The 12,541-nt window shown below is 40.3% G+C and overlaps 1 protein-coding gene across 1 annotated transcript; it reads left to right on the forward strand.

Moving 5' to 3' along the window:
• The first annotated feature begins 477 nt into the window (after positions 1–477).
• LOC131684348 (neprilysin-2-like) lies at positions 478–8,946 on the forward strand. The gene is made up of 4 exons (XM_058967146.1): positions 478–715; positions 772–986; positions 1,042–2,011; positions 8,357–8,946. Exons 1-4 carry the CDS (start codon positions 490–492, stop codon positions 8,944–8,946), a joined length of 2,001 nt encoding a protein of 666 aa, XP_058823129.1. The 5' UTR covers positions 478–489.
• Positions 8,947–12,541: the final 3,595 nt, after the last annotated feature.

A 12,541-nucleotide genomic window follows, 5' to 3' on the forward strand; every position in this document is an offset into this window, starting at 1 on the left:
ATTATGATTAATTTAGATTTCAAAATTAGTTTTCTCATGAGCGTTGTAAATAAAAAAAATTGTAAAAAAATTGAACAGTTCTAGGATTCCTTTAACCTAAGTTTAAAAATTAAAATATTCCCACCATTTTTTCAAAAGCCCAGATGATGTTAAATTATTTTATCAGGCATTGCGCTTAAGAATGAAATGTTATACATGTATGTAATATTTTATTTTCTTCTTCGGCATAAACTGATGCTTTCTCCATACATAATTATTTTGGGCACGTAACTCGTTCGTTCTATTACAGCTCGAAACAACGTTCTACACTCACCAAAAGCATTAGCAAGCTCCAGACAGGAACGAGCCACTTTATTTGACTATCGAAGTTTTATAGAACCCAAACCAATATGTGTCTCGGAAGGATGCATCCAATTGGGTAAGTGAAGATGTACATATATAAATCTTTTACAATATAGTTTCCCCATAGCTTCGAAGGCACTTGATCAGATGGATCTGAATGTGGAACCGTGTGATGATTTCTTCAACTATGCTTGCGGAAGTTTCGTAAGAAAAACTACAATCCCGGACGATCGAGTCTCTATCAACACCTTTTCGGTGATAAGGGATCGGTTAAAAGAACAGATACATTCATTAGTGAGCGAAAATGTTATTGAAAACGAGCCCGAGCCATTCAAGTTTTCGAAAAATCTATTCAGAATTTGTATGAACAAAAGTGAGCTTTGTCCCCAATTTAGTTTTGGGAAATTTGATCAATGTTGTCAATTTTAGCCCAAATTCAGAAGAACGGAATCAAGCCACTTGAAGCTGTTTTTGACCATTTTGGTGGTTGGCCAGTACTGAAGGAAGATAAATGGAATTTTGACTCTACATGGTCATGGGTGAAAGCGGTCAAATATTGTCGACGGCTGGGCTACAGTACGGATTATTTAATAAATTTTTCAGTTGGATCGGATTTGGAAAATTCAAGCCGCAGAACTATTAAAGTAAGCACCATATTGTGATTGCCCATATCGGATTGTAGGTTAAATATATTTGTAGATAGACCAAGCTTCTTTAGGTACTAACCGTGAATACCTAATCAAGGGAATCAATCATCCGATAGTATCGGCGTACTACAGTTACATGGTTGATATGGCTGTTCTGCTCGGTGCCAGCAAGGAACGTGCCCAACAAGACCTACTGAAATCTTTAAATTTTGAAATTGCACTTGCCAAGATATCGATATCCAAAGAAAAACGTCGTAACATTACTGCGCTGCACAATCCGATGACAGTTGAAGAATTTCAACGAAGATATCCCTATACAGATTGGGTCGAGTATTTCAATGTGATTCTAAGGGGCACTGGGATAACCATCGACGAAAACGAAATTATTAACGTCAACGTGCCAACCTTCATGGACCAATTGGGACAGTTACTTTATAATACCCCGAAAAGGACTTTGGCTAATTATGTACTGTGGCGAGTCAGCGGATTTTCATCGTTCTTCCTTACTGATAGTATTCGAAAACGACAATTACAATATAGTACAGTAATAAGCGGTAAGCAAAAACATGAGCCTCGTTGGAAGGAATGTGTGGACATTGTTGCTGAACGTCTATCGATCTCGGTCGGAGCCTTATACGTTCGAAAATATTTTCACAAAGACTCGAAACATGCCGCTTTGGACATGGTGAACAACATCAAGTCAGCGTTTGTAGATATATTAAAAAATGTTAAGTGGATGGACGAAATCACTCGGCAATCGGCTTTGGATAAAGTCGGATCAATGGTCACTCACATAGGATACCCAGATGAGCTGATGTATGATAGAAATATTGCTGAGTATTATGACGGTCTCCAGTTGAAACCAGATGAGAGCTTTTTGAACGCCATTCTGCTTTTAAACCGGTTCAAAACTACAAAAGCATTCAAAAGACTACGTCAGCCAGTCAACAAGACTGATTGGATCAGCCACTCCAGACCAGCGGTTGTCAACGCTTTTTACTCGGCAAGCGAAAATAGTATTCGTAAGTATACGTAACACATTCATGATTTATTCAATTCGTTTATTTGATAAGGCACGTTTGCGTTAGCTTAAAGGTGCCAATTTTTCTTTGTTTTACATTGGGAATTTCATAAAACTAGGGGATTACATATTTAATTTTTTTATATCATGATACTAAAGAAATTTTGCGGCCAACTTATACAACTTAAATAATATAATATTCGTATATACATATATCATTTAGTGTGTTTTTTGTATAGTAATGCACATTAAGATTTTTAGCAGGGGGATTATCGGAACAATTAATTATTAACTAAGCGAAACATTTTACAACCATTTTTCCAGAATTTCTACATCTGGGTATCAGAGACAAAACTGAAAAGGTGGAAGAAAATATTATCTTTCAGTTTCCGGCAACGGGAGATCAACGGTAATGATCACAGACTCGGGAGTCTTCCTCGAGCCGGCAGTCCAGGCGCTTTCGTAATACGATTTAGATGCGGATCGGCAACACACTGCGTTGCGCATGTGATATTCGTGCTGTAGGTCCCGTGTTTGTTGGTTCAATCAACAGAGATGTTTCATGTCAGATTGAAGTCGCATCAAACTATCGTTGGTGTATGGCACAAGCAAAAGAGGAGACTTCTGAGAATGATAAGAAAAATAATAGGGGCACTTAAATATGTATGTTGACAGTTTTTAGGAAGCTGTATACGAGGGACATATAGAGGAGTTCCCAAGACAAGAGTCAAAATAGTCATCGGAAATGCTAATGCATAGGTTGGGAGGGAGCAGTTCTTTCACCCAATTATTGATACACAGAGCCTTTGTTCTGCTACCAATGATAATGGCCTGCGGCTTGCCACTTTCACTACTGCTAGGGGTATGCCAATCAGTAATACCTATTTTGCACGTAAGGATATCCGAAAGCACACCTGGAGACACCCAGGTGGCAGTACTTGTTCCCAAATAGAACACGTACTGGTAGATGGACGGTATTTCTCCGACGTCATTGATATGAGGACCTTCAGAGGCCCAAACATCGACTCGGATCATTATCTCGTAGTAACAAATATTAGTGCAAGATTATCCAGCATCACTCGTCCAAGAAACAACAAAACGATTCGATCCAATATTCAACATCTTTCGGTGAAGGTGTAGCAACTGAGTATTGCCAGAAGCTGGATGAGCGGATAGATCAGACCAACGTAACTGGCAATGTCAACAGCATGTGAGAGGCTGGCCACGAAGCTGTAACAATAACGAAGCGAGAAGTGATAGGTACAGCTCAGCGGCGCCAACGAAGCGGTTGGTTCGATGAAGAGTACCAGAGAGTGACGAACGAGAAGAACACGGCCAGAAGCCGGATGCTAGTGGCTGGTACATGCATCAGAGAGCGGTACGGGGAAGCGAGAAGTGCCGTGTGAGAATCTACTGCAAAAAGAAAAGGCAGCACGAAGAAAGTGTGATTGCTGAAGCGCAAGAGTCAACAGTACACGGTAGAAATCAGCGCCAGTGCCCGTTATGTGCCGAGAGGGAAATTTGCTGACGGACAAAACAATGCTGGCTGTCAGGTGGAAGGAGCATTTCGAGGTTTTGTTGAATGGCGGAAGTGAAAGTGTATCTAGGAACAGGATAAGCATTGAAAATTACGGATCCACCAACACTAGACGAGGTTAAGAACGCTATACGTAAGCTGAAAACCGGTAAAGCTGCTGGGAAGCACGAGATCCCGGTAGAACTTCTCAAACACGGTAGTAGCTGCGCCAAATAACCCACCGCACTATTCTAAGAATATGGGCGGACGAAGAATTGCCTGCTAGTCGGCTGGATGGACTCCTCTACAAGAAAAGACACAGACTGGAGTGCGATAATTACAGGGGTATATCTCTCCGGCGTACAAAATGCTGTCACGTATCCTGTTTACCAGACTGAGACCGCTTGAGGAGTCCTTCGTCTGCGAATACCAGGCTGGTTTTCGTGAGGGCGGATCAACGACGGATCAGATGTTCAGCCTGCGGATGATTCTAGACAACTTCCGGGAGTACAACTTGCAGACCCACCATCTGTTCATGGATTTTAAGGCGGCGTACGACTCAGTGAAAAGAAATGAGCTGTGGCAGATTATGTCAGAACATGGTTTTCCGGCGAAACTGATTAGACTGATACGTGCGACGTTGGATGGTTCAAAATCAAGTATTCGGATTACAGATGAGATCTCAACCTAATTTGTGACCTTAGATGGACTGAAGAAAGGCGATCTAGGGGCAGATCACTCTAGGAATGTATAACAAATTTGCATCAAATTAGAAAAAATGCATTTAATTTCCATTTTTTCATCAACTTTGCACTCCTTCGAACAAAAGTTTGTTTAACAATCGTCCTACGCTGATCCACTTTGTTGGACGTTGTGTTGAATATAAGGCTAGTTTTTTGTAGGGTTTTGACGTCTTACACGCAACGCAAAATACATTGCACGCAACGCAAATTATATTGCACGCAACGCAAAATACATTTTGAATTTCTATTTTGATGGAAAGAAATGCATTTAATTTCGCTGATTTTTCAAAATGCATCACAAGTGATCTGCCCCTAGAAGGCGATGCACTTTCAAATTTGCTGTTCAATATTGCTCTTGAAGGAGCTATCAGGAGAGCTGGCGTGCAAAGGAATGGAACTATCATCACAAGGTCGCATATGCTCCTTGGTGTAGCGGACGATATTGATGTGATTGGAATCGATCGTAGAGTAGTGGAAGAGACATTCATGCCTTTAAGAGGGAGGCAGCGAGGATAGGCTTAGTCATCAACTCAGCCAAGACAAAGTACATGGTCGCAGGTAAAGAGAGAGGCGGTGTTGGTTCCGAGGTAGTGGTGATGGTGACGTGTTTGAGGTGGTCGAAGAATTCGTTTATCTTGCTACACTTATGACTTGCGACAACGATGTCTCCCGTGACGTAAAAAGGCATATTGCAGCTCCCAACAGTGTCGGTCTACGTAACCAGCTTAGGTCCTGCAACCTGCAAACGTCAACAACATTCGCCTTACACAAGACACCGTTATATACACAAGTTGAGTAACCCTGTCCTTCTTTATGGCCACGAAGTGTGGACGTTGAGGGAGGCAGATAGTAGCGCATTCGCAGTCTTCGAGCGTAAAGTGCTGCCGACAATATTCGGCGGGATATGCAAAAATGGATTGTGGCGCAGACGCATAAATCATGAGTTGTACCAAGTATACAAAACTGCGGATATTGTTAAACAGATAAAATACCGCAGACTGAAATGGGCTGGTCATGTGTTACGAATGTAGGAAGAAAGAATTGCAAAAACAATATTCAGCAGGGTGCCAGGACGAACACGTTGGCTATACACAGTGGAAGAGGACCTGAGATCCCTGAACATGTGGGGGAACTGGAAGGAAGCAGCCCAAGACCTACAAAGATGGAGTTCTACGATACGCTCGGCATTGGCGAGATGATGCTATAGCCAACAAGGTATCAAGATAGGTATAGATAGATCGCGGCCTGCCAGTACATCTCGAACCGGTCCCGAAGGAAATTCAATAGCTGAGATATGGCAGAACAGTACCCGGCGCATGCCCAGACAATATGTTCGGCTATTTGTAAGCCCAATACGTCGGAGATGAGCGTCTAGCGTGTAGTGATTGGACATGAGCCGAGACATCACACGAATGAAAATCCGCCCCACATCCATTCCTCTGAACCAAGGATTCGTTGATACTTTCGGGAGGTTAGAATCTAGCCACCGTCCTAACTCTCCATTGCTCCATGATGTCTGCCAACTTTCTAGCGTCCTATGACGAGAGATATTGAAACAGATTTGTCTTTCGTAGATGTCACCTTCTAAAGCGCCCGCTTTAGATTCCTCATTACCTGAGATGGAGCAATGCGAGGAAACCCAAACTAAGGCAATCTTATACGATCTTACAGACAAAGCACGCAGGAGCTCCCAGACTTTTCCCAAAAAATCTGAAATATGCTTTTTAGGTGTCATTGAACGGAGGGCTTCTATTGAGCTGAGATAGCCTAAGAGACAATAAAGTAATGATCGGTGGGCAAAGTATCAATAATCCCAATGGTATACTGAACAGCAGCAAGTTCTGCGACGTAAACTAAAGCAGGATCATTGAGTTTGAATGAGGCGGTGAGGTTTTGATTGAATGTACCGAAGCCAGTGGAGCTGTCGAGGCTTGACCCATCTTGTTGCAGTTGACTTTACTATGAAAGATGCTCGAGATCACTTGCGGACGTATGGATGTATCGAAGAATACAATCTGAAATAGATTCAAACACTTTTTGTCTTTAGTCCGGAAGAAGATTGCCCGGTGGCCGAGCAAACCTTGAGCCGAGGTGCCGATTTGGTTTCGACATCCAGCTCACCTTGAGATGAATCACTGTTAGGGGAAGTAATTTTTGCACCACGGGTCTATTGCCCAGTGCACGTTATTCGGTTTTGGTGACTAAACTAGATGTCTATCTCTACCAGTTAAAGTCTAATGTTATTTTCTAAATATTTAAGGTAAGATGGCTGTTGAAAAATCTTATATTATCTTTTTTCTTTTAAAAAACGCTAATTTCGTGTAAATACTTTGTTCGAGAGACAACATTTAAGGTACAAGAAACCTTTTTTGAGTATGTGTAAGAATTGAAGGCTTAGTAGTTTGCGTAGAAAAAAATGCGTTCAGCTTTGCCACCGGTTTATCCATATAAAAACTTTTAAAAACCCTAAAAGACGAATATCAGTCGATTTATTACATAATAATTATTCAAATTATGCCAAATCGTTGGTGGAAAAATAATTGACCGATCGGAATGGTGCTTTTGAAAAAGTGACTGTGTTTTTTTTTCATTACGCGTGGGAGTGACAAAAAATTACAGCCACTTTTTCAAAAACACCATTCCGATCGGTCAATTGTTTTTCCATCAACTATTTGGCATAATTTGAATCGTGATGATCTGATAAATCGACTGATATTTTCCTTTTAAATTTTTGAAAAGGTTTTATATGGATAAGCCGGTGGCTGAACATAATTTTTTCTACGCATACTACTATTTCTTGAACCTTAAATGTTGTCGTGGTTTATGCAGATCGCTTCGGCAAAAATGTCCCCCAATAAAAGTTCAAAAAGTCTCTAGAACAAAGTATTTACAAGAAATTAGCGTTTTAAAAGAGAAAAGTTAATATGAAGACTTTTTTTTCATTAGGTCCAATCTGCAAATGAGAGCCCTCCTTTTTTCGCTTTCTCTTTCGATTATTACTGCAAAATCTTAAAACTTTTTGAACATTTATCAGTATGTTTCGAAAGACCAAAGATTTTGCAAACAGTTGAAGGGAAATCAGAAAGGTGACCGAGTAATTCGCGAAAGAGAAAGTAAACAAAGAGAGACTTTTTTTGCAGATTGGACCTATTGAAAAAAAATCTTCATACAAGAATTTTCAAGAGCCTTAAATTTTTAGAAAATAACATTAGACTTTAACGGATAGATAGACATATAGTTTATTCACCAAAACCGCTTCAATTTGATTGTTTTATAATTTGAAGAACATTGCCTTGGTTTGTTTCAAATATCTAAAAAGATAATTCTTTGAACACTATAACCACGAGGACCACCAAAATTTAACCCTTAAATGCGCAATGTTGTTTTAAAACAACATCCGGAAAATCGTCTAAAAATTATTTCATTGACGTAATACAGCTACCGTAAAACGGGGTATCTTTGATCACCGGGGTAAGTTTGACCAAATGAGACTATTTTTAGCAACGTACGATAAGATGATTCTCTCTAACAAAATCATCGAATCAAAAAAACAAACCATATTCTAAATAATTATTTCGTCATTTGATGTATCTTTTATGTACACAAACTTAAATTGAAAATGACACAACTCTCCTGAGTCGTTTCAACCTGTTCAAACAATCTCTTGTATATTCATGAAATCAATAAAGTTCAACTGAACTAATCACTTTTTTAGACACCGCAGAAATTGTTGTTGTTATTTTTAAAGAAAAACGAAATAAAATACACAATAATTTTAACATTTTCAATCTATATTGGTACCAGTACTTGTTTTAAAAATGCAAACAGTTATATCTACTTGAATTGAAAATAGTTGATCGAAAAACTTTTGAAAAAGTTGTCAATTTTACGGTACACACTAAATTTTTATTAACAAAAGTGACTCACGGAAACATCGCTTGTGCAAAAAGTTTTTCATCAAGGATGTTCGCAAATAACGGCATCCATTGAACTCAACTTTTGACTTATGTATTGCGAACAAACCTAACCGACAACTCCTTATAAATATGCACCTTTCCTACTCTACTAATAATCCATCAAATTTCAGAATTTCCGGCCGGCATTCTTCAGGGACACTTTTTTGCATACGACCGACCCAAGTATTTAAACTATGGAGCGATTGGATACGTAATTGGACATGAAATTACGCATGGTTTTGACGACAAAGGCCGTCAATTCGACAAAAATGGTAACCTGTACGATTGGTGGCAACCGAGTACCAAGCGGGCATATCTACAGAAGGCTCGATGCATAATTGAGCAGTACGGAAACTACACCGAACCGAATGTTAGGCTAAGAGTAAACGGTGTGAGCACCCAGGGTGAAAACATTGCCGACAATGGAGGAATTAAGGAAGCCTACTACGCCTATCGGAAGTGGGCAGAATGGAATGAACCTGAACCCCAGTTACCTGGACTTGATCTGACACCAGAGCAAATGTTCTGGCTATCGGCGGCCCAAACCTGGTGTTCCGTGTACCGACCGGAAACAATGAGCAAAAGGATCACTACGGGAGTTCACTCACCTGGACGATTCCGAGTCATCGGTCCTATGAGCAACATGGTTGAGTTTGCGAGAGATTTCAATTGTCCCACAGGAACGCCAATGAATCCGGTGCGAAAATGTGAGGTTTGGTGAATACATGATTTTTTACAGCTAGTAACAAAGGGTACACCATTTTCCGAAAATACATCCCAAAACAACGTTATCTGCGTAATTGAAATTAATAGGCACACCAGGACGTTATTCACGGCATACAACTCCATGGCCTCATTTCCATAATGGTAAAATATATTAATAAATTAAATTTTCTAGTTGATGGTTCTGGTTGCGATGTAAATGTTCTTCTTCAAGTCACAGGAACAGATAACCTGCCACACGCGATATTTCTTTGCAAACTACGACAGTAAAGTGGGATAAAAAACACGAAACAAGCTGTTTTGGACGTGGATTCATGAAATAATGTCGGAGGCGGCATTTCGTGGATTTTCATTATGGGTTAGGGCTGCCACCGGCCCCCCATCTTTTGATGCGATGTAAAACTGCTGAGGATCAGCTGTCGGAAGCGGCGGTCCTTCGCAAGCAAGCCTGTTCTATTTGTATAGCCAAGTCTATTCGTATAGCCAATTTATTCCAACATAGGAATTGATTCCTTCTTTTAAACATGAGCAGTTCTTTGAATCTGTATGCAAAATAATTCTTGCTCGCAAACTTGTGATCTTTTCGCCTGCCCGGTTTACTCAAACATAGGGGTTGATTCCTTCTTTGAAGCTTTCTTTGGATCTGTATTAAAATCGAAATGAATGCACAATTTGACAAAAAGTGAGCATATATAATTTTTTGCATTGGAAATATTTCGTACGTAAACTTGCGACCCACCCGATTGCTCGGCTTACTCAAACATGAGGCAGTAAATACTTTCGAAAGTATCCCAACAAACAATTATGCTGGCTAATGGCTTGTCCAGTTCTTGTTCAGCCTGTTCCCGCGTAATAAAGGTTTGTTCAGCTTTTGTTGTTTGTTGTTCATAACTTACGCTAAATGATATTTATACCATAGGCCTGTTATGCCAAATGGCCAACTAGCATATAATGTCTTATGTCAAACGATATTATGCCAAATGGCTTTATGTCAGTCTTGTTCAAAAATTGAGACAGTTTTTAAAGTGTTGTATTGCACTGTTGGTACTGATTATTTTTCATATGGATACATTTTATAGAAGAGTTACCCTTCTTTTAAACATGAGTTGTTCTTTTGAGTTTCATTTTTGGAAACATTTGTTTTGTTCAACTTTTAAAAGAAAAACATCAAGTTTTATTCGGCCAAATTTTGATCTAATCACTCAATGAAAAGAATGATAATAAATCAATTATTTATCAATTGGTGTTCTATATTCAAAAATCACAAAAGGACCCTTCCCCATATTATTGTGATCATAACAAGCTTTTTATTTAGATTTTAGGGGTTTCGCCTTTCGCCGCTCAGGTCGCCTTTTCAGGTTGGCAAAATCTACCAATTACCGCTATGTCCCGCATTTAATGAGAATATAATCTAAATGAAGTAATTGCTACGAACTTGGTTGAAAAAAAAACAGAATTTCGGTTAAAAAATTTTCTGTGTTTCGGTATTTTCTGGTAAAAAATTAGTTATGATTCCTTCTGGGAATTTTTTTTCTGGAATTTGATACTTTCTGGAAAGTAGTTTTCAAGGATTTGGTACTTTCTGGAAAATATGTTTCTGGGGAAAGAGCTTCGGCATTTTATTTTCTGGGGAATGGTTTTCGGGGAAATGTTATAGAATCATTAATGTATGGTAATTATTGATACCCATAACTGGGTTGTAAAGTTCGATTTCGAACAACACGCTCGAAGTGGTTTTGGACCCTAAGTGGGGTAACCAAATAACGCTGTTGCACAACACAGTCAAGACCCATAGTTCAGGCATATTACGGTCCAAGCTAGTAATCGCGTGCCGAACCCAACTAAGTGCTGCCAACACTATCTACCTTGTCGGGGTGTCCGGGCATTCCGGTATTGCTGGAAATGAATGGGCTGGCATGTGCTGCGATTGACATCGTTGGTCCTGAGTCCGCCGTTTCAAGAACAACCGTGCCGAGTGATTTCGAAGCCTCCTATATGTTTGGAAACACCACAGCGGCATGATGACCAGGGCTTTATCCGGCTACTGCAAACGCAACTATTCAGCGCGCAGAATCATTTTCATGAGACCTTTGTGAATCTCATATCATCTGATATGCCACTGCCTGTCCGCAGCGCAATTGCGATTTTGAGTTTTCGACCGTCCTTACCTAGATGACACCGTGCTTGGACGACTGAAACGCAGAGACATACTAAAGTTCTTTTTTTATAATTCGTTTATTTGGCACAGCTCAAGGCGTTAGCTTCACGGAGCCGTGGGTCTTTTATATATTTACATGATGTAAACAATTAAAATAATAAACAATTAATGCTATGATCGATCCCGCACGCGCGACTTGCCATTGCGCGCGGAGATCCGTTTTCGTGTCGGGGAAAAATTTGCATCCACGTCAACTATATCATGGGGGTCATTTGTATCTCTGTCGTCTTCGCACATGTCTGGGCCATCATCGGGGTTACTACCTTGATGTTCGCGATCAGGTGTTATTCCTAACTTATTTCTCTTTCGGGTCACGGGCGTGAGCCCTCCGTCATTGCTAGGAGCTCCCTCATTGCTGGAATTAACTGTTGAGTTTGTGGTACTTGACGCGGCTTTCGCAGTTGTCATTATTGCTTGAACAGCAGCCACAAATTTGGCAACCATTTGTGGCTCAGGGAATGATATTGGATACTGAGTGTTGGTATTTTTTTCTGTAGATGAGCTTTTCTTAGCGGTTTCTGGGCAGGGTTGTCCGTAAGGTGCCGTTTGTTCATAGAACTGGCACGTGTTAGTTTGTCCTTGATATGTACATAGAGTTCGATGTATAATGGTACCACCCCCTTCTGTTGTGTACTGCAGGGTAAGGTAGGAGGCAATGGGTTGTTCTACCCGCATTCTCACCACAAAACATCATTTGAAATACCTGGAAAGTAGTTCCTCCACGTATTCTCCGTAATGGATTCCACTTCTCCGAAATACGACATGAATCTTTTAACGGCCACTTTGCAAGTACGTGGTGCCAAATCATGTAATTTAACTTCCACGTTTCCGTTATCCATATACACAGGGATCTTGATTTTTGCGGTGTCACAATCCAGAACGTGTTTCAAGTTGTTCTGCGAAATGAATCTTTTTGCCTGGGCGAATTTGTTGAACGTTATCAGCACTGCGTGTCTGACGTGCTCCAACTGGATGAAACTGACGTCTGAAAACCGAAGTGGCATTTTCTCCTTCAACAAATGTTCCACATCACCAATACTCGGTCTTATGCGGAAAGACCGGAAGTCAATGGCCACCGTGTTAACCCGAAGAATCACATTTTGTTGTCGAGATTTAGTCATCTTGATAGAATAATAGTAACGGTTCCCTTTGTTCTTCAGACAAAGCACACAAGAAAAAAGCAACTGCTTGCGCTGGCTTGTGTAGCAGCAGAAAGCACACTGGTATTGTGACTGATGCCTTTGGTGGTTGAGAATAGACTGTGATACTAGAGTTCTTTATCCAATGTGGTTAAGGCATACTCGCAGGCGATTTGAACTAGTTGTGAGTTTAACTTACCTGCTGTTTATTTTTGTACTGTTATTTTTCCGCCCTT

The sequence above is a fragment of the Topomyia yanbarensis genome, chromosome 2, assembly GCF_030247195.1.
Source record: "Topomyia yanbarensis strain Yona2022 chromosome 2, ASM3024719v1, whole genome shotgun sequence".
In the NCBI taxonomy this organism is placed as follows: domain Eukaryota; kingdom Metazoa; phylum Arthropoda; class Insecta; order Diptera; family Culicidae; genus Topomyia; species Topomyia yanbarensis.